The sequence below is a fragment of the Thunnus thynnus genome, chromosome 20 (assembly GCF_963924715.1).
Source record: "Thunnus thynnus chromosome 20, fThuThy2.1, whole genome shotgun sequence".
In the NCBI taxonomy this organism is placed as follows: domain Eukaryota; kingdom Metazoa; phylum Chordata; class Actinopteri; order Scombriformes; family Scombridae; genus Thunnus; species Thunnus thynnus.
The window spans coordinates 4,744,818-4,767,466 of NC_089536.1; the positions used below are offsets into that span (position 1 = coordinate 4,744,818).

The 22,649-nt window shown below is 39.0% G+C and overlaps 1 protein-coding gene across 1 annotated transcript; it reads left to right on the forward strand.

Moving 5' to 3' along the window:
* The first annotated feature begins 351 nt into the window (after positions 1-351).
* Positions 352-22,575, forward strand: grb7 (growth factor receptor bound protein 7). The gene is made up of 15 exons (XM_067576489.1): positions 352-542; positions 5,775-6,048; positions 7,967-8,093; positions 12,862-13,018; positions 13,117-13,238; positions 14,648-14,722; positions 15,638-15,775; positions 15,892-16,002; positions 17,216-17,317; positions 17,845-17,928; positions 18,092-18,208; positions 19,006-19,063; positions 19,157-19,244; positions 20,545-20,638; positions 20,738-22,575. The coding sequence occupies exons 2-15, from the start codon at positions 5,876-5,878 to the stop codon at positions 20,882-20,884; spliced, it is 1,593 nt and encodes a 530-aa protein (XP_067432590.1). The 5' UTR covers positions 352-542; positions 5,775-5,875; the 3' UTR covers positions 20,885-22,575.
* Positions 22,576-22,649: the final 74 nt, after the last annotated feature.

Consider the following 22,649-nt stretch of genomic DNA (forward strand, 5'->3'; position numbering starts at 1 on the left):
ATCACATCCTTTACTTCAGACCATAATGTAAAAATACTTCATTACAAGTAAAAATCCTGCATTTGAAATCATACTTAAGTAAAAGTATAGAAGTATTACCATTTACATTTACTTAAAGTACTACAGTAGAAGTACTAATTGTGCAGTAAATGCTGTTCATGCAGTAACTCTTCATCTTCTTCCAACACCGCAGGTAACTGAATCTGATGGGTCACCAAATACGATACAACACCTGTTAAGTATTTGCACCCATATGAACCCGAAAAACGCCCCGAGCAGCAGCAGGGAGGAGGAGGGGGGAGGTGGGGGAGGTAGGGGGGAGGTAAGGGGGGGAGGAGGCGGGCCTCGGTGCACACCTGACGGCCGGACTCCTCCCTCCCTCCCCCTCTCCAACACAGATCATGCTGTCGGCTCTGTAGCGGATAGCCGCATCCTGTTTTGTTTGCTACATATAAGAAAAAACTCAGCATCAAAAATTCAGGATCAAAAACGATGCCTGACAGCTGAAACCTGCCGAGTCACAAGAAAAAAAACCTTCACAGGTAGGATTTTATATATTATTCCGAGGAGATACTAACAAGCTCATTTTAAGCCTTGAAACAGGTGCAGGCTGTTGTTTTTTTTAAAACCGCGAATAAAAAGTTAATATAAAGAAAAGGAGATTAGCCGAAGTTAGCCGAATTTGTAATTGTCTTAATATCAGTTAGATTAAAGTGTGTTGATGTGGACTGAGGCTGCGTGAGGACAGGTGAGTCATTTTCTTCAGTTTCAGTCTGAGGTTTTGGCGCTGTGCCCGGCTACACCTGTGTCAGCTCAGATTTGAGGCTTTGGGGACTGAAGAGAGTTAGTTTGAACAGCTGCAGCCTTCACAACCTTTTTTTTTTTTTTTTTATTTACACACAGGATAAGAGACAAAATGTACCAGAGGAATCACAGTAATCCGACATTTCTTAACTCAAGACTTTAAGGCTTTATGGTGGACTTTGTGAAGTTGTTTTTTTCCCTCCACAGCAGCACACAGACTCTGTTAATCACTCAGTGAGGTGTTAGTAGTCAGATAACAAGTGTTTGCCCCCCAGCATGTGTAATATTAAGTCTCAGGTGCTGCACATACTTTCTTTATACTGTAGTATGTGTTATGGCCTAGCTTTTTCCACATTTTTGATCATTTATTAATAGTTTTAGTCATTTATTAAAGTAAAAAAGCCAATTTTTCTCTCATTTCAGCCTCTAAAATGTGAGAATTTGCTGCTTTTCTGTGTTTTGTGTCGCTGCAAATTGAATATCTTTAAATTTTTGACTGTTGGTTGGACAAAACAAGTAATTTCAGGATATTTTCGCTATATTCTGGCTATTTTTTAACCACAAAATCGATTGATTGAGAATTTATCGCCAAATGAATTGATAATGAAAATAATCATCCAGTTGCAGCCTTGTTTTAGTAGTAATTTATCTTTAACCAGCCAGAAATCAGTGTTGATAGATGCACATGGTTAACATATGAGGGGAAGCTATTTAAGTCTTGTGAGTTGATTAGTTGATCAACAGAAAATGTATCGGCAACAACTTTGATAATTCATTAAGCGTTTCAGTGCTTTAAATGTTAAATATTGACTCGTTCCAGCCTCTCAAATGTGAGGATTTGATACTTTGTTTTATATTATTGTAAATTGATTGATTGATTTTCAGGTTTTGGACTGTCGGTCACATCAAGCTCTGGAACTTTTCCCGCTCCTGTCTCACATTTTATAGACTAACTATAAGCCGGTTAATCAAATATTAACAGGTTAATCAATATCGAAGATGATCATTAGTCACAGCTTGACATCTGGAACATTCAGCGTTTTTATGAGTCTTGTCTGCTCTGATTGAGGAAGCAGGTCGTCCTGTTGGTTGCGTTGAGCTGCTGATGTCGGTGTCATGGCAACTGTTTTCTCCTTTATATACAAACACCTGTTAACACACACGTCTTTCAACCTGCTGAGGAGAGACTTTAAACCACTAACTAGTGCATGATGGGTCTTTGTGTCTGCCGCTGTCCAGAAGAGGTGATGTTGTCCGTTATGCTGCTGTGTGTGTGTGTGTGTGTGTGTGTGTGTGTGTGTGTGTGTGCGTGTGCGTGTGTGTGCGTGTGTGCGTGTGTGTGTGTGTGTGTGGAATAAAGGAAATATTCAGATTCAGTCCCCACTGCTTCCTCAGCTGATTGTTTCTAAACCTGCAGGCTGCATGATCTGCATAGCAGTAATAAAACATTGTTAGTATCTGAAGTAGAGCTGATCAATATGGTTGAAATAAATATCACATTAATATGAGCTGTTTTTAATCTCAAAACATGGCAGATGTACACAAAATCACATGTAAAATAGATGTTAAATGCAACAAATGATGTTTCATATCATGCTTTACTTTAGACTAAACAAAACCTTCCATAATTCATTTTCTCAGTTTTGAGTCTCATTTTTCATTTTGAATTATTAATTGTTGCAGAATTTTGTAAAACAACATAAAGGTTTTATATTGTCACAGTATCACACCTCTGTAAATTAATTAGTGGACTGAAATTAACGGATTATCACCCAGCCTTAATCCTACAACATCACTCCAGGCTATGTTTTAGTTTTTGACAATTTACTAGCTGAGCATTACTCAGAAACATTTATAGACTAATAAAACAATGAAATCATCATTTTTTTACAGTACTAATGGAAAAAACACCTGAAGCTAGTACTTGTTTTGAAACCAGCTGTGAATATTTGATGTATTTCTACTAAAGAGATAAAATGTAGGTTTGAATTATTAGTCTGATTTAAAATAAACCTGAAAGCTTCAACACTAAGAATCAACAACCATACTGATGACTCTGACTGGTGCTAGATGCTAACATGCTACTGTTTAGCAGGTGTAGTAAAATTTTAAAACAGTAAAATTGTGGCCTCATGATGGCGCTGGATGAAAGTCAGAGGATCATAAAGTTATTACAGTTTGATCAGACGGACGTCACGAATGAAACACATTTCATGGCAGTCAAATAGCAAATGTGAACCGAATGACGGCGCTGAAAGAAAAGAGGACGACTACAGTCATTAGGATTCATCCTCTGAGGACAATGAATGTTTGTAGAAAATCTCACAACAAACCGTCCAATAGTTGCTGCAACTGCTGATCGATTAGCTGCCGACTAATAAATCAATCGCCAACTGTTTTAATGAACGATTAATCATCTTGAGTCAATAAAATTTCCAAATTCCAAATCAGTTTCTTTAATCTCGTATGATAATAAGCTGAATATGTTTGGGTTGTTGGTCGGAGACAGTTGTCGACATTTTTCACCATTTCCTGACATTTTATAGACCAAACAACTAATTGATTAATCAAGAAAAAATAATTAGAAAATTCATCAATCATCCCTACTTTCATTCTCAGCTGAGGTCAGATAACACAGCTCTGAATGTTTCATTTATTTCTTTTAAAGGAAAATTTTACATTTGTCTCTGTGAACAAGAGACAAAGAAGTCTGTTTGTATTTAAATCTGATCTGTTCAACGTCACTGTTGGCATGAAACCTTCGTAGTAGTGACATTTTTAGATGTGCAGCTGATAATCTGAGCCAGTGTTGGTCCTGCATTAGTCAACAGAGAGAGAGAGAGAGAGAACAGGCAGTTCCCTGATAACTGAAATAACACTAATAATTAAATAACCGCAGCATGTTGAACACATTAGCATACAATGACACAAGAACGACAACGCCGTTGACTAATACTTTCGATACTCAAAATAGACTTAATGTGGCGTGACGCCAAAGACAAATATGAACCTGAATTTCCACACACTGGATGACACCTGCTGCTGCTGCTGCTGCTGCTGCTGCCAGCTGCATAGAAAAGCATATTTTCTCCAGTTCAAACATTCGTCGACCACAAATAATCTCCAAAAACACTGAATAATGAAAGCACAGTAGAGTAGTCTGTGTATTATGTATTGTTTCTATGCACTGCACGCTGCTTTCTGTTAACTACACTACAATAAATTACTGTACATTTACTGTTCTTGACCAAGAAAATAATCTTAGTTTTCTTTTTTTTTTGTCAGACTTTATTCTTTTGTCAATAAGCCATGAGGGTGAATAAATACAATAACTGTCTGACAAGCGAATAAACCAAAGCCTCAGTGGAAATGTAGTCTATCTGCTGGTCTGGTCTCATTTGATAAGCTTGTATTATTCATTTCTAGTTGATATTGTGGGTGTATGTGATGTGTTTTGTATTTTATATTATGTGTCCTGTGTGTATTTTGTTTTGTACTGTTTGTTATTGTCCTTTTATATGTTTTAATTATGACCTGCTGAAGGGACTGCAGATGGAAAATAGCTATAAGATAACTCTGGTAAAGCACATCACATGGTAACATTTATGTTTGACACTGTACATGATCCCAATAAATAAATAAATAGATAAGACAGACAGAAATGACACAGCAGGCGTCTGACTGCCTGCTTTGATTTATATGATTCATTTAGAACAAGTCACATCTGGATCAAACTGTGTAAATGGAAAAAACAGCAATTGTTTCATTGCTCATTACTTATTTATTGTCTTATTTCGAATTGATGTGTTTTCATTACCTGACAAAATAACAACAGTAGGAGCAGAAGATAAAACAATAACATCTTTTATAGATTCACAGTAGATAAAATGATCTTAAAGTGTCCAAACTGATCATTTAAAGCAACATGTATTTAGAAACTAAGGAATTTGGTTATTGAAGGTTTTGTTTTACACATTTTCAGAATTTTGTCTGATGCAGTTTATAACAATAATAAAGTTAATCAGACTGAACATCAATTTACTTATTTTACACATGATTTTACATACATTTGTCATATTGAACTAGGAAAAATGTTCTTATTGATATTGAGATATGTATCTCAGCCATATCAGACAAACTTTATTATCTTGATTAATGATCCAATGAGTCTAAATGAATTGATTAACAGTTTTATATCAAGAAGAGAAAAGTATCAGATCTTCTATCGGATGGGTCGCCATGACAACTTTTATTCAGTGCATTCAATGCATTTTGTTTCAGTCTAAATCCAGGTTTAATCCAGGTTGATTTAGAGTCCATGTCCAGTAGTTAAGTGTGTGATTTAGATTTATTGGAGCTGTTTTTTTACAACATTTAATGAAAAATCTGTTTCCTCACATATTACAGTTTCTAGTAGAAACTCACAAGATTAAAACTACTCTCATGGAAATGAGTTTTCATCACTTTTTACCACACAAACGGAATATTCCTCTTGAACTTGGTACACTCGTATCTTTTTCCTTGTTATCATTTATTTAAACTCTCAGTTGCAACGTTGTCTTTTATCATGGTTATGCAACTACTATCTGTTACACATATTAATTATGAATCACTGCTGCCAAAGACACCTCACTCTGAGTAAGTTTCCCGTGTATGAATGAAAGTCAATCAATGAATCAGTATTTCTCTTGAGCTGCAACTAATGATTCATTTCATTATTGTTTAATCTATTATTTTCTCAGTTAATTGATTAGTGGTTTGGTCTATAAAATGGTGAAAAATGTTTCCTAAAGCTCAATATTCAACCTTAAATATCTTGTTTTGTCCCGACCAACAGTTCACAACCCAAAGATATTCAGTTTACTGTCATAGAAACCAGAAAATATTCTCATTTGAGAAGCTGGAACTAGAGAATCAAAATAGTTGGCGGTGAATTTAACAATTTGCAGCTAATCGATTGATTGTTGCAGCTCTAGAGACAACCATCCTTCGCTGTTCGGTTCGGAGCTGGATGGACAGCTGTGCCTGATCGTTAGAGGCTACCGCGACTCCGTCCCTCCTCTCAGGTAACATGATGGAGGTGGAAGGTCCCTGGACCGAAGTATTCGAGGGTTCGGAGACGGTGAATGAAAAGTCTGGAGGAGCGGAGACACTGCTGGGGAGCTCCACTCTGACCCTGGCTCCTCTGATAGCTGATTCTCCCTCCATACGCCGCTCCCAGCCCATCCTCATCACCTCAAACAGGTATGACCAGGAACGTGCACGTAAACACAGACGACATTAGTCATGTTCTGCAGAAGCTGATTAAGTTGCTCAATATGCAGCACACACACACACACACACACACACACACACACACACACACACACATATAGTGGACATGAGTCAGGAGGCTTTTTGAGTAGGTGGATATTGACTCAAGTTAGTGACTCAACTGCAGGTCATAAGTCATCCGATGTATAGAGAGAAGTAGCCAGTTTCTGTAAAGACTACCATTGTCCCAGCTGGAAAAACACCAGTAACAAACAACAGTAGAGTGGGCTGGCAGTGTGTGTTTTACTAGCACTGGGTCAACTGGTGGTTTTCTTTCACGTCCTTGTTTCTTTACTTATCTGTCGTACCTTTGTTTGCTCTGCCCTAAATTCCTGAGGAAGTTAAAGGACACGTTCACGGTTTTTCAAGTGTGTCGTAAAAAACATCAGTCAAGTGTCCGTATGAACAGTTAAAGCCTCGCTGTAATCATTCCTCCTGTTCATACTGGCTATTAAAAGATCCCCTTCAAATGTGCTTTCAGTGTAAGTGATTTAAAAGTTGATGTGAAGCTTATATGAGGCTTCAGCAGTCTGAGTTAGTCATATCAAGTGGATATCTGACACATATACAGTCTTTTTAGCATCAAATTCCCTCTTTGTGTTTCCCTGTTGAGCTGTGGTGGAAGTATAGTGACAAAAAGAGGGACTTTTGCACTAAAAAGACTGTAACGTTGAAAGATATCTACTTGATTTGACTCATATAAGCTTCATATTAGCTTCAGATAAACTTTTAAATACATTTTTGTACAGAAGGAGGACTGTGGATTTTGTCCTCCATCACTTCCATTGTAAGTGTATTATGAAGGGATCTTCTAATGGTCAGTATGAACAGGAGGAATGATTACAGCAAGAAAAACATGTTTCAATGTTCATTTGGGCTCCTGACTCCCATCCTTTTATATATTTGAGTACATAAGCAGCGTCCTATCTCACAAAATCATCACAACCGAGATGGTGTTGTACAGTAATTGCAATATTGTTTTGGTAAGACGTGAAAAGTGAATTTCTGTTTTTTTCATTTCAACATCACAGACTGTAATTACAAGATTCAAACAGATAGCCAAGAATGCTTCTGCTGAGTGCGACACCGAATCAAATGCGGTTTTATTATGTACATGAAATTCGATATAATAATTCAAATGAGATTTTACTCAACTAGGCTTTTGTTTCCTCTGCCCTGAATTCCTGAAGTTAAAGGACACGTTCACAGTGTTTCAAGTGTGTCTTAAAAACCACAGTCAGGTGTCCGTATGAACAGTTAAAGAGGTTTTCCTCGCTGTAATCATTCCTCCTGTTCATACTGGCTGTTAAAAGATCCTTCAAATGTGCTTTCAGTGTAAGTGATGGAGACCAAAATCCACAGTGTGTCCACACAGTCATTTAAAAGTAGATGTGAAGCTTATATGAGGCTTCAGCAGTCTGAGTTAGTCACATCAAGTGGATATCTGACACATTTACAGTCTTTTTAGCATCAAATTCCCTCTTTGTGTTTCATCAGACAGTGTTTCCCTGTTGAAAAATCTTTTTTTTGATGTAAAGAAACATATTTTGACGTTTGAGTACGCACAGCTGCATGTAAACAGGAATATTAGTGGAATATTCATTTCCATTATCCATGTAAACAGCTTAGTAGGAATATTGTCTCTTTCAGAATAAAGGCAAAAACCAGAATATTTAGTGCATGTAAATGTAATCATTGTGGCTCATTGATGTGTTGCATATAATTGCAAATTAACTATGTGATAAGATACTTTGTCAGATTTTCTTTAATTGATATTGGCTGCTTCTGAGCTTGTTATGTTCTTTTATTTGTGTCAATGACTTTTTCTTTTTTTTTCTTCTGTTTTCAGGGCGAAAAGCGTCGAGTCGTTCTCCTCCTCTGTCCCATCCATACCCAACCCCTTCCCAGAGCTGTGCAGCCCCTCCCAGTCACCGGTGCTCATTAGTTCACTTCCACCGCCATCAAGTGACAAACACGTGAGTCCAAAGCCTCATTAGTGTGCAGCTGCTTTACGAGTCTATTGAATCTGAAAAGGTTTGATAAATATATACAGTCCCAGATTTGTCACTTTGGTTTGAGTATTTTATTCATTCTGTAAACCAAACTGACTTTACTTCACGTCACCGTCAAGTCTGAACTCACAGCACCTTTTTAATTCCCTTCATTTCACCGTTTTAGCTTCATTTTTTACATCACAGACCATTAACCAAATGCATCAGTGAATTTGGAGGCATTGAACGGGCGCCAGGATGAGCCTGGTGATATTGTACATTTTTATTATTGTCAACAAATCCCATTAAAACGACGAAAACCAGCGATGAACTGATCCTATTAACACGTATTGTCTGTGCAGCTAAATCCGCCACTGAAAATAGTCCCCATCAAATGCATAATTTACTCCTGTTTGATTAATGTTTGCTAAAAAAAAATGACAGTGTCCAGCTGTTAAATTAAATTACTGAGCTTTTTTTAAGAATGAAACAATATATTTGTGAGCTGTTTTTTTAAAAAATGGGCATTGGTAGGGAAGTCTGCTGAGACTTTGTTGGTTTTGGTCTTTTCTTTGGATTCGTGACAAGAACAAAAAAAAAACACAGAATAACACTTTATCCTTTAAGAACTATTAGTTTTAGACAAATCAGCACATCTTCTGCGTTAATCCCGTCACACCTGCTCCGACATTCAGGGTCTGACAGGTGACATCAGCAAGTGGATCCTTTTTTAAATGTGTCTGGACTTGCTCGCTGAGAGATCAGGTACAGGTTGCTTATGATTGTTAGTGACAGCGAAAGCCGCGTTGCCATGCCCGTGCCGCCTTATTTTGACTAACAAACACTGCCAGAGTAAACATGTCTGTAATTACAACAGCATGACACCGAGCCGCGCTCACCCTAGAGGCTGTTTCACGTATAATAACGGAGGAGAACACACTCTGGTCATTTGAGCTGATTTTTAAAAGAAAATGTATTAATTTGTTTTTGGATTGTTTATTCTAACTTGTACATGTGCGTTTGTGTTGCTGTGGGGTCGATTTATGTTATGTTTCCAAAACCGTGAATCATAATCCTCAGTGGAAGCATAAAGAATCTGCAGAGTCACTTTTCTATTGATCGATTTTGTTGGTTTTATGGAATGAAAGCATAAAATATACAGTGTTACACTTTGTACTTCTGCTCTGGGGCTGATTTCATGCTTTAGGCTCAGCTCCAATGAAGGGAAATCTTAAAGCCCCTGAAAATGTTGCTTCAAATCTTAAGTAAGAATTTAACTCTCAAAAACTCATCTTACCTTCTTCATCGCGTGTTTAATCAGATTTGATCATCGGCGACCAAAAAAGCCACCAACTATCATCAGAAGCTGATTCAAATGTTGCTAAATTTGATTAATTTGTGCACAGAAGCACCTTTTTCCAACTGAACCTGGCCTACTTCAAACCAGTAAGAAGAAAACAGACAAAAACTCTCGTGTGAAAGAACCAAAACTGCTCTAACTTTGGCAGAAAATAGTCTGTTCACCACCCGTGCACAAAGCCAGCTCTATAAACAAATGTTTTCCCCCAGTTTGCTGTGTAAGAACTTGACTGGTCTGCACAGAGCCGTGACCTCAACCTTTATCCGACACCATTAAGATGCACTGGAACGCCGTCTGTGATCCAGACCTTGTCAGCCAACATCAGTGTCGGACTTCACTAACGCTCTTGTGGCTGAACGGGAGCAAATCCACCGCAGCCGACTGGTGGAAAACCTGAAAGCAGAACAGTGGAGGCTGTTGCTTCCTGAGTAAAGATTATTAAAGCCCCCCACTGAGGCAAATTTGTGACATTGGACTATATAGATAAAAAATGATTAGACTTGTTGTAGCAACAGATAGATTTTAAATGACATGTTAAACAAACACATATTAGTGTTCATACTTTTATGCAGCTTATCTCTTTATTTAGATTATATTAGTTAGTTGATGTAATATCCTGGTGAAGAGCAAATAGTTCAATCTCTCAGTTGTTCTTTCTTTCAGCTCTTTATTTACTTTTTAATTTGCATGTGTGTGTGTGTGTGTTGCAGTCACACACAATAAACTACAGACACTGTGCTCTGCAAAATCAATTTGGAAGCAAAACAGATAGAAGTCACTCCATAAAAACAGCACCTTTCCATTTTAGATTGCACTCAGAAAATGAAATCTACTCAAGTGTGTCTGAGTATTGAACGCTGTTGAATATCTGATCTAACCTCCGCTGTCGGCCCGCATTGTTGGCTTTTGTGTCCCGAGCGCAGAATTTACTCTTGAGTAAAGAGAAACATATTTTCCCTTCGCCTCCCCTGCTCTTTAATAAAAAAAAACAACTCAAGTCATAGTCGTCTGACCGGATATTGAACCGCCGCGACGTTTCCACTCGAAGAATGTTCCTCCCCCTCCTGAAAGCCTCCCCCGGGTTGATACATGGCCATTATTTGTCCTGACTGACGCCGGCACTCGCCCAACCAGTCAGGACTTGTTGATTGACCGCTGCAGGTTTCTGGTTGGGCAGGTTTGTTTTCTTTTCGTTTCGAGCGTGCTGCTGTATCCAGACGCTGTGTCAGACAGCGTGCTCTGAGAAATGTACTGACCCCTGAATAACCTGCACCCGCTTCACCTCAGTAGCAGCAGCAGCAGCAGCAGCAGCAGCTGCATCAGGGACACACAAGCTCTCTCCTCACGTCTGGCTGCATCTCCAATTGGATCTTTTTCTTTAAACAACAACAACAGGAAAAAACTGGAGAGTGTAGCCAGACTATAAGAATATTTAAAATTAGTTTTAGGGATTTTCTTTCTTTACCAGACAGCTCAGTAGGTGCAGAATCAGTTGTGAAAGCTCTAATTTCAGCTGAGAAAGTTAAGATTCAGATAACATTTTGCAAACGTGCAAGCTGCGACTTGAGCGACACGAGGTAATTTTCTTCTTGTGTTAATTTTGACATGTTTAATTAATCAACGTTAAGTTAAGACCCGTGCACGGGCATGTGAGAGAACTGTCACAAATGTATCTGCAATTTGCGCGTGACAGTCATTTGTGAAAAAAACGGGGAGCGCTGGCAACTCTTTGCGATCTGCGTGTAAGAAGTGCTTGTTAATCTCTTTTGTCAAACAGCCCCCAGAGAGAAACATGATTTTACCCCCGTGGTGATGCAAAATTAGAAAAAAAAACTGAATTGAAGGGCTCATCTTTAAGTGTCAAGGCCTATTAGTTACAGGATGGTTGTGTCTGCCGTTGCAGCGCGGTTGACAGATTCTTGGCCTGATGTTTTGGCTTCTTGTCATGAGTGTGCTAATATTGATGTAATGCCAAAAACCAGCTGTGAGGTGAATGTTGTGTTTTCACAGTTACTCAGTCGCGGATTAAACGTATTAAACTTTCCCAATTTTTTTCAGGATAATTCATTCAAAAACTATTTATAACACAATCACATGGGAATAGAAGTGAAATAACTGTTAATTGAACCATTTGCATTTACTCTAGTAGTGTATTCAAGTACATGTACTCAATTTTAACATGTTTTTTTAATTTTATGCTACTTCATACTTCTACTTTTTACTCCACTGTATTTATCTCACAGGTATAGTTATTAGTTACAGATTAACATTTAAAGGTATAATATGTAATTATTCCACATTAAAATGTCTAAAAACAACTAGACCTATGTTATATATGTTGTTGAGTTGTGTTCTTACATCATCCCAAATGTTTCCAACAATGTTCAAACCCAGAGAAATCTGTAATTTAATCAAAGTAACAGACCGTTTCATTTGGTCGCCTGTCGATGGCGTCATACCTCCTCTACCAAAGAGTAAACACGCACCAGATGCATACGGCGGCGCTGTGTTTGTCCGCTACACTGGCGTCTACCAAAGAGTAACTGACACACATACAAGATAATACAACGGCGTTGTGGTTGTTCCACACAAACTGTTATAAATGGACTTTTATTCAGTTTTAAGCCACATTTTCATGATAAATTTAGGTGGTTTTTAACTATATATTTTAGCTGGAAGAAGGATTTTAGTCATTGGACGTCTGGATCTTAAGTTATCAGAGAAATAAACTGGACAAACGTTAGCAGCTCGGCTAACAGCCTGTACCGGAGAAACACTAATTTTTTACGTAAAACAGCTTTAATTCGTTTTTTAATGATTTTAATCTGCGTGTGCGTTTGTTCTGGAGAGGAGGAGACTTCTGTGGATAATTCGGCTCCCGGTAAAAACATCCCGAATGATGAACACTGGAGTAATCCTATCCCGGTGAAGCTGGTTATTTAAGAATGAAGACAACAACTCCCATGATCCCTTGCTACTTCACATCGTCATCACACTCTGTCTTTTGTTATTGTTTTGATTGAGAGACCCGTAGCGGCTGAAATGACATATTGTGCGGTAAACATACAAAACCTGTGACCAGAGTATAAAATATGATTCGTTGCTATAGAATAAACTACTAAAATGTATAGAAATTAGTTAAAATTAGCTCCCTATGCGAAACAATGAAATGTTTGTTGTACATGAAAACATTTATTGGTTTTCATATTTTTCTACAATAAATAAGGACACAAAACAGAAATAATTTAGTAAAACAAACCAGGTAGTGCGAACAGCATCACTATATTTCTTTACATGTCTGTAAGTGATCAAAAGTAACAAAGTAAAAGTTTGAATGCAGGACTTTCTACTATAATATTTTTACATTGTTATCCCTCTTTTGTTTCCTGTTAGTTGATAAAGGTGTACGGGGAGGATAGCCACAGCAGGTCGGTGTATGTTTCTCGAGGAGCCACAGCCAGAGAGGTTTGTCACATGTTGGTCCAGACGGCGCATTGCAGCGATCAGGAAAACTGGGCTCTCCTTGAACTCCACCCCACCCTGGGCCTGGGTAAGACCGCACTGTGAGATTAAACTTAAATGAGCACCAAGTACAAAGCTAGAACCATAAAATGTTTATATTTCACACACTTTCTCCTGACTCCTCAGAGAGATGTCTGGAGGACCACGAGGTTGTGCTGGAGGTTCAGGCAAACTGGTCCCTCAAGGGTGATACACGGTTCGTTTTCTGCAAAAACTACGCCAAGTATGAGTTCTTCAGGAAACCAATGGTACGCAGCCCGCAGTGTGTTCAAGGATCAGGCTGCTGATTGTCTACATTTTTATTATTGTCAACAAATCTCATGTGCAAAGCCAAACCCACAATGAATTATTCTACTAACAAGCGTTGTGTGTGTATCCATAGCCTAATATATCTTATTCCTCTGTGCTGTAGACCTCCTTTGTTGTTTAAAAACCATTAACAACACATCAGTGAGCCACAGCGCTGCACTGGGTGTCATGTTCCTTCATTATGAAGAGTTTTGTCATGTTAGTTTGTTTAGAAACGGCTCCAAAGACTAATAACAGCAATCACATTTTCAGTCTCCAGAGAGTAGTTCCGTGTGAGGCAGAAGCTACTGAGCATGTGCAGGAACATGGTTTTATTTACAGCTTCACTGTATATAGATATAGTTTTTGGACAACAACAGAGGTCTACAGCACAGAGGAATAACATATATCAGGCTTTGGATACACACACAATACTCATAAGTAGATCATTTCACTGTTGGTTTGGCTCCAAACATGAGATTTGTTGACGGTAAGAAAAATAAAGAAAATCATCAGACTTTATCCTTTAACATGTACTTGTAACAATCCAAACTCTCCTAACAACATGCAAGGTTTAAAATAAATACCCATCCCTTCTCTTTACATAACAGAACAGCTCAAGCAGGAACAAGGAGGATTTTCACACTATTAAACATGTTGTTTCAGTAGACGTTGACAAGGTGTGACGTCACAGTGGTTAGTGATCCCGTGTGATTGACAGGTTGCGTGCTGGTGCAGACACGCTGACTCAATGCCTCAGATATTTCATTACATGAGATCTGGTGTGTTGCTTGTCCTGTTAAACAAAGGTGACAGTTCACATTGAAAAATGGTTTTGATGAACCTCCCGCTGGTGTTCCTGTGAAACGAGCCCACACTGCCTCCAGAAGGTGCAAAAGGGAATTTTTTTTATCTCGAATTAACAACATTAAACTCAATATGTCCTCTGTTTTTATTGTGAAAAATGGATGCATTTGCTTCACATAAACAGTTTTCACATGCATCTGCAAATTGCAAACAGACACTAGCAGGATCTCCGTCTCCCTCTGAGTAAATTAGGAAATTGGACACCTGTTGGTTTTGTGCACACACGGCTTCCTTTGCATGATAATTTACCTAAGCCTTTGTCTGAACACGCAAGTTATTATTTCACCTCCAATACATCTTAAACAAAAGAGCATAATTTCCCTGCAAGGTGTATTTTATCTTCACATTCAAGATAGTCGCGGTCCAAAGCAGAATCCCGATCAGCTGGATGATGAATTGATAGCAGAGCAGACTGCTGCACAAGCAGCTTCTTTGTCTTGTAAATGAGCCTTTCCTTCCTCAAAAGGGATTTTAATGACAACCTTCTCCTTCCTTTTCTCAGCTCTTCTTCCCGGAGTCCATGATATCCGACAGCGCTGATGTCAGCAAGGGGATGACATCATCAGAGCTTATTCAGGTAAAATCAGCTGAAATCAGGGACTCATTCACGCCGACACGCGAGCGACGCATCGGAAAACGGGTTCACTGAAGGTTCAAACTTGATGATGTTTATTCAGGGTCACAAACAAAAAGGCTGAAAATGCAAAAAAAAAATAAACTCAGGAAATTTACATTTATGGTTTCACTTTAAAATTATGATAAACTGAAGAAGTGATGTAACAACAATAGTAGCATTTACAGTGTAATACCAGTAAAATTTAGACTGTATTCATTTTTATCTGATTTTCACTGAAACATTCCCACAATAGAACATTTTCTGATTAATCATTAAGTCTAAAAAAAAAATGTAAGTAATGTAATTATAAATGTCTTGTTTTGTTTGACTAACAGTCCAAAAACCAAAGATATTCAATAAACAAGATGTCAATGGGATGCATGAATGACAGTTATTGTTAGAAATGTGAAAATACGGGAATGTTTCTCCTCTTTGGAAACAAGTAATAATAAAAAATTATTGGAGAATCAGAATCTCCCCAGCTGTCGAGGATTATTCTCCGCCATTGGTAGAGTCAGACAAAGCCGGATTTTACTGAACGCTTAAAATTAATAACAGACATTGTCTCTTTTGAGTCTCTAATCACAAGGACTCATGTAACCGTTCTCCACACCAAAACATTTGCTTGAAAATGAGGTTGAAGTGTAGCTTACAGCGAAAACCGACTCAGAAATCATCTGCTTATAGAAAGAAGGAGAAAATGCAAATGAGCTGCTGATTATGCACCATAGTTCATATAACTTAGTAAACAAAAAAAAAGAAAGTGTTTAAACTGCAGAACGGTTGTGTTGTTGTAAAATTGCATTTTAACATCAAACTTTTATATGTATTATCTTCATCTTCTTCGGCTAATAACGAGCGCTGCGTGTTCCTCAGAACCTGCTCCGGTCTGGCACGTGTCCAGAGATTCAGGGTTTCCTGCATGTAAAAGAACCGAGCCGCAAGGCCTGGAAGAAAGTCTACTTCTTCCTGCGACGCTCCGGCCTCTACTGCTCCACCAAGGGCTCCTCCAAGGTCAGCAAGTCCGATCTTTATCGCAGCTTTTAATCACATTTATAAAAACAGGAACTGAACAAAGACTCTTAACGTGGAGAAATGACACTTTTTCTGTGTTTTTTGGGGGCGACTAGGAGCCTCGACACCTGCAGTATGTGGCTGATCTGGAAGATTTGAACGTGTACACTGTGGTGAACAGCCGTAAACTGTACGGAGCACCTGCAGACTTCACTTTCTGTATCAAGGTAACCACTTCCTCTGGGCTTGAAGACAGAAAAATGTTCTCAAAGCAGACAGAACATTGTGTAGCAAACACTTAGAGAACAGCCTGACCTGAGGGTGTGTGTATATGTACAGTATGTGTCTTTGATTTATGTGCAAGTTAGAGCAACCCCCCCCCTCCCATTTAGCATTCATGTCATTCTTGTGATTGTGGATTATTGAGGGAATATTTTTCACACTTGAAGAGCAGAATCTAGAGCGTTAATACTCCCGAGCTTGTCAGGAAATAACTCCATGTTCTGCAGTGCTGACAGTGATTGATAAACTTGGAGGAACATTCAGTCATATCAAACATACCAGTAGTTTGTTGCATAGTAGATTTAAATCTTAGTAGTCTTAACAATAGAAAATCAAAGTGGATATTAATACGCTGCCGGGAAAACATCCAGTTCCAGTTTTTATGATGTTATAGTTCTTCTGGTCGGTGCTGCTTAGAAAATCATTTCCACACAACAGCTGATATGAGTTTACAGCAGCTACAGAGTAAGCAAAGGTAAAAATGCAAGACATTGGCTGACAAAGATGAAGGTTTGCTATGCTTACATAAAGACTGGAGAACATGTTGTGCTGAAAAATATTCATTGTTAACTGTAAAATCTATGAACCCTGTTGTGGCGACTGTGTTAAGGTCTCTTTATTCTTGACAAAACTTGACAATCATGGGAGAAACGTAGTGAAATCTTAAGTCGTCGATCCGAAAAATGTGCTGCTAGATCTCACTGTGAGACTCTTTATGACCAGATTCTCATAATGTGACTAAATGCTGCTGCGACACACCAACCAGTCAGAATACAACATGAAATGATGCAGCAGACAGTGGCCAGCGGGACACCTAAGTGCAGTTTTAAAAAAAATAAAGTTCAGGGGAAAAACACACTCGTTCTCCTTAATATGTCAAAACATCAGAGTGCCACAGATGGATGACAGGAGCTGATGATGTGCGTCTGCTTTCATATACAGAACTTGTTTCTATTCACATTGTAGTGCTATGATTCACCATTTGTGTTTAAGATTTAATTAGAGCCGTCTCACACAATGTGATAAAATCTTTTATTAACCAGTTGCTCATTTAAACATCCAGCTGTTTGCGGTTCCAATTATCACTTTGTGTTCTGTGTGTTTTTGTGTGTGTGTGTCTGTGTGTGTGTGTGTGTGTGTGTGTGTGTACTCGTGCAGCCCTCGAGAAACCCCGTCCGTGCTCAGGACCTGAAGAAGATCCTCTGTGCTGAGAGCGAGCAGACACGAACTTGTTGGACATCCGCGTTCAGATTATTCAAGGTTTTACAGTAAAATCCAACAATTAAATAATCATCTGTTTTCTTTCTGATTCACTATGAAACCATTTTAATTACTACTTGTTAATTAAAGCTCTGAAATCTAATCTAAAATTTTGTAAACTGAAGTGTAGACAGTACAGTAGAGCTGCAATAAACGCTTATTTTCATTACTGATTATACTGCTGATTCTTTTCTCGATTAGTCGATTAATCGTTTAAAAAAAAAAAATCTGTTTAAAAATGACTTTCAGAATTTCTCTGGGGCAACAGTGATGTCTTCAAATTGCTTCTTTAGGTCCGACCAACAGTCTAAAATGTTAAGATATTCAATTAACTCTCATATATGTGAAGGAAAAACAGCAAATCTTCTCATTTTAGAAGCAAGAAACATCAAATATTTGGCATTTTTGCTTGAAAAATGACCAAAGCGATTGATTTGACGATTGACTAATCGATTAATCGACTAATTATTGCAGCTCTAGTAGACAGTACAACCAGTGACTAATGTATCTTGTGTGTGTGTGGTCAGTATGGGAAGCAGCTTCAGTGTAACTACCAGTTATCCAAGTCGGCCCCGCGGAACCTGGAAGGATCCAACCTCCCGGAGAGCAAAGTGAGCTCATCAGACATGACACGAATCATCTCTGTAGTGTCGTCTTACATGTATGCAGTTATACATGTTCTGTGTGTGTGTGTGTGTGTGTGTGTGTGTGTGCGTGTGTGTGTGTGTGTGTGTGTGTGTGTGTGTGTGTGTGTGTGTGTGTGTGTGTGTGCAGTCAAATTCGGAGGCTAGCCTGGTGGCCATGGACTTCTCAGGGAAGGCCGGAGGACGAGTCATCCAGAACCCAACAGAGGCTCAGAGCGCAGAGAGAGAAGAGGGACAAGCCTGGAGGGTGAGGAAGGACGGAGGGAGGGAGGGAGGGAGGGAGGGGGAGAGAGAGAGAGAGAGAGGCTCGGGAGCTGCTAGAGAGAGAAGAGGGCGAGCAATAAAAAAGAGAGATAAAGAGCGACGGAGACAGTAATGATAATCAAACGTAGCCAGACTTTGTCTAGACAAGCTCACAGAGGTCTGTTACACAAGCAGGGAGAGGAGGAGGAGTGAGGAAGACGGGACGGTTACGACTGTTTTAACTTTAACAGAATAATTGCTGTTTTTATTTTTCTAGTTTTAGCCGTAAAAGCTGAGATCTGGGAACACAGCAACATCATTAAAAAGCCAAAAAGGCTAAAAAAAAAAAAAACAGATTTTCTGACTTTATGTAACAATTTTACCATTTATCTTCATTTTCTCCTCCAAATAAGTTCACACTCGGAGGTTTGTTCCCAGCCGGTCTGACTGTCTGACTGCTGGAGAATCCTTTTAGTGATGTCGCTGCATTTCCAGATCTCAGCAGTTAATTTGATATATTATTATTATCACAGATATATCGCAGCAGTGTATACTCACTTTGGCAGATAAGTAATAAAAAATTGCAGCACTGGTGGTTTCTATTCTTGTTTAGGTTTCAAATTTCTTTCATAAACAAATTAAAAGTTGTATTATTGCTAATAGGAATGATGGCCAAATATCTATAATAAACAGGAATTATTCCTTTAGGAGGAAATGATGTAGTGATGTTAAATAAACAACCTAAATGTGTGATTTTGTGACCTTTCTCTTTTTGGTTTTGGTTCTCCTCACCTGACGCAGAGGAGAGAAGCCCTGAGATGCAGTCTGCCCAACTTGAACTCAGCAGCGAGACCTTCCTGTAAGTCCACACGAGTAGGAGAAAAGGTCCTGATACTTTGTGGTTTCTCACTCGCTCACGCTCCCTCCCGTCTTTGTGTGTATCTGTTTCTAGCGATCCACAAGATCCAACCTTGGTTTCACGGCGGCGTGTCGAGAAAAGAAGCGCAGAGACTGATAGAGAAGCAGGGGCTGGTAGACGGGTGAGTGGAGGGACTTCACTAAAGGCTTCTTACACTGAGCGGTTTTCAACTGTCTCAGCAGGCCAGAATGTCAAGGAATTATATCCATGTGAGACAATGCTGCACCTCATTATTTATGTTCAGTACCAATGCAGGAAGTTGGGCGTCTTTCATGAAGTGAGACGGAAAGTAAAGGTGTAGAGGTTTTGCAGAATATTGATATATTATCCCAGGATCCCAGATAAAAACTGACAATTTGTGAGAGAAATGTAGTGAAATGTTTTGGTTTGATAAGTCAGATTGGTGGTCGTAGATTGAAATAATGAGACACGTCCACCAACAGACGATTTAAGGACAAAACAAGCTGGTGACACCTTGATGCTGGTCAGCTTGTCAGGAAACATCACTCACCTGTTTCTCAGCATCAATCCACCTCAACTCTCCAGAAAAGCAACAATTTAATAACATGAATTCCCTGGACACCAGACCTCCCAGCTTACTGTACCATGAGAACTTCCTCTGTCTGTATGACATGTTAGTTGTGTACTTCAGGCAGCGCTACATGAAGCAGCAGATGTGTTTTGCACGTGATTGCTGCAGGAAACCAAAGACAGCCTGCATAAAAAAGTCAAAAGAAACTTAGGATCAGATTGTGTCAGCGTGACAGCTGCTGCAACATGTGTCCACAAACCAACCGAGTACATCAAAGTACATCATGGTACGAGGCGGAATACACAAGGCTGATGCAATACTGTAAGAGCTATTTTTGGTGCGATACGATGGTTCGACGGTCTATTTCTTCTGGCATTTCTGTTTCTTGGGCTACGATTCACCAGCCGTTCATCGTTCGATCTGACGCTTCAAAACTGACACATACACGTCTCACACAGCAGTTATTTTCATTATCAGTTCATCTGTTGATTATTTTCTCGATTAGTCGTTTGGTCTATAAAATGTCAGAAAATGGTGAAAAATACAACCTTTTTGCTCCTACCAACAACCCAAAGATGTTCAGTTTATTATAATAGAAGACTAAAGAAGCCAGAATTAATCAATTATCAAAATAGTTAGCATTTGCTGCTATCACACAGTGTTTAGAGGCCTTAAGGATAAATCTGTTAATTTAATATTCCTTGATGAATATTAAAATCATCAGTTGAGTTCATTATTGGAAGATAATAACTGACCGTGTTTCCATGGCATGTTAAGAAAATTACATCTGTTGTGTGTTCTCAGCAGCGATGACATTTACTTTAGTCTTGTGTGTGTCTATGTGTGTGTGTGTGTGTGTGTGTGTGTGTGTGTGTGTGTGTGTTTGTAGGATGTTCCTCATCCGTGAGAGCCAGCAGCACGCGCAGTGCTTCGTCCTCTCGCTCTGTTACAAGCTGAAGACCAAACATTACCTGGTAATCCCTGTGAGTTCCCCTCATTGTCTCAAATAGTCTTCATGTTTAAATACCACACTTCTTCTTCTGTATAGTAAAACCTAACTGCTGCTATTCTTGCGTCTGCAGTGTGAGGAGGGCGGCAGGAAGTACTTCACCATGGACGACGGCTTGACCCTCTTCATAGACCTCCTGCAGCTGGTGGAGTTCCACCAGATCAACAAGGGCATCCTTCCCGTCTGCCTCAAACACCCCTGCGTCTGTGTCGCACTATGAATCCATTGTTCCTTTACACGTAGCCTTTCTGACCTCTGCTCCACTGACCCGCGATCCCCTAACGTAACCTCTCCTCCTGGCCCAGGATCAGTCGTTAAGACCTTTCATTCCAGTCTAAAGTGTGAGCCCCGATCTTAGTCATCAGATTGTGTTGATATCTGTAAAGCACAGTTGATAACGACCGCAGTGCAGTGCAAAGGTGTGTAGTCCATGTGATAATGTCTTCAGGCTTGTTACACGTGGACTCACGGGAAGAATAAGCCAGACGGCGTATTGTCTGATCGCCTCTTTAGCATTTTTAATTATTCTGGACTACATGTGCAGTTCCAGACAGTGGTTGGTTTTTTATTTTTAATTAATGAGCTGCAGTCTCCGTGGAGGCAGCTTAATTAGCCGTGTTGGACAGACTTTTAAGCGCTTTGGGGGATCTTTGGAGAAAGAGAAGCTGTTAATGTGTAGATTCAAGACGCATGCAGCTGTGATGACAGTTTCAGGACGAGCAGGAGGGAAACTGTTTGACTGTGGCTGCACCAGATCTCAGTGAAGAAATGAACGATTGTGGCCACCAGAGGGCACTCTGCAGCCGTCGACCTCCCAAAGAGGAATTCATGGGGGGTTTTTTTCTGCAGTGTAATGCAAGAGATGAAAACATATAATTTTGATGATAATACTGAAGAGAATTGTGATGATGTAATCATGAAAACGCCCCAGGTTGCAATCATGTAGCATGTAAATTCTTACTCTTCCGTCTGTGTTATTTTTTTGTACATGAACTTCTTATTTGTGCCTTAATCTCACATTATATTTTAATGAGAACAGCCTTTAATTAGTACAACTGTAAGCACTCTTTCAATGCTATATTTGCACAGTGATGGTGAAGGGAAACTGCATTGTCTTGTGTGTTAAGAGCTTACAACATATTTAAAATAGGGCTGCAACAAACAATTATCATTATTATATCAATTTTGTTGTTTGGTTTGTAAGAAAATTGTGATAAATGCCCCTCACAGCTTCCTTAAGCCAAAGAAGATGCCTTCAAAATGCTTGTTTTGTCCAACAAACAATAAAAGACCCAAATATATTCGGTTTATTGTGACATAAGACAAAGAAAAGCAGCAAATCCTCACAGTTGAAAAGCTAACTAATCAATAAATCGACCAATCGTTGCAGCTCTAGTTTAAAAGCACAAAATATCTGATGTTAAAATGTTGTTATGACTGTTCATTCTTACCTGGGTAAGTGGTTTGACAAAAAAAAGAAAAGAAAATCTTAACTCAAGGTCCAGAACTCAGTCTCCTAAGATGCAATTAAAGCGAGTGGAAAAAGCCAGTAAGTGGACCTTGAGTTGTGGTTTTGTTGTTACAGGTGCTTGTTTGAACATGTTTTCTTTTACCTTGAATATTTTGCACTTGCTGTTTGCGTTTTATTGTGAGGATCCACTGATAAAATGTAAAGTGTACCGTATATTCAAATATTATCATCAATCATTAATCACTCAGTCCAACAGGCCAGTTTACTCTTCTTCTATGGAAACAAATAAGGGTCATAAGTATTGTAGCTGTGTATCACCACATCTGAATATGTGAATACATTCGAATGTGTGAATGTGTAAAAACGTTGATCAAATGAATTCAAATGTTTGAATGTGTAAAAAAAAATCTGAACAAATAGATTTAAGTTTTGAATCTGTAGCTCTGTGACGTTCTGTGAAATGAAAAAAGATTTGCTTAAAGGTTTTACAGTTACACATCTAAATTGTAAAAGA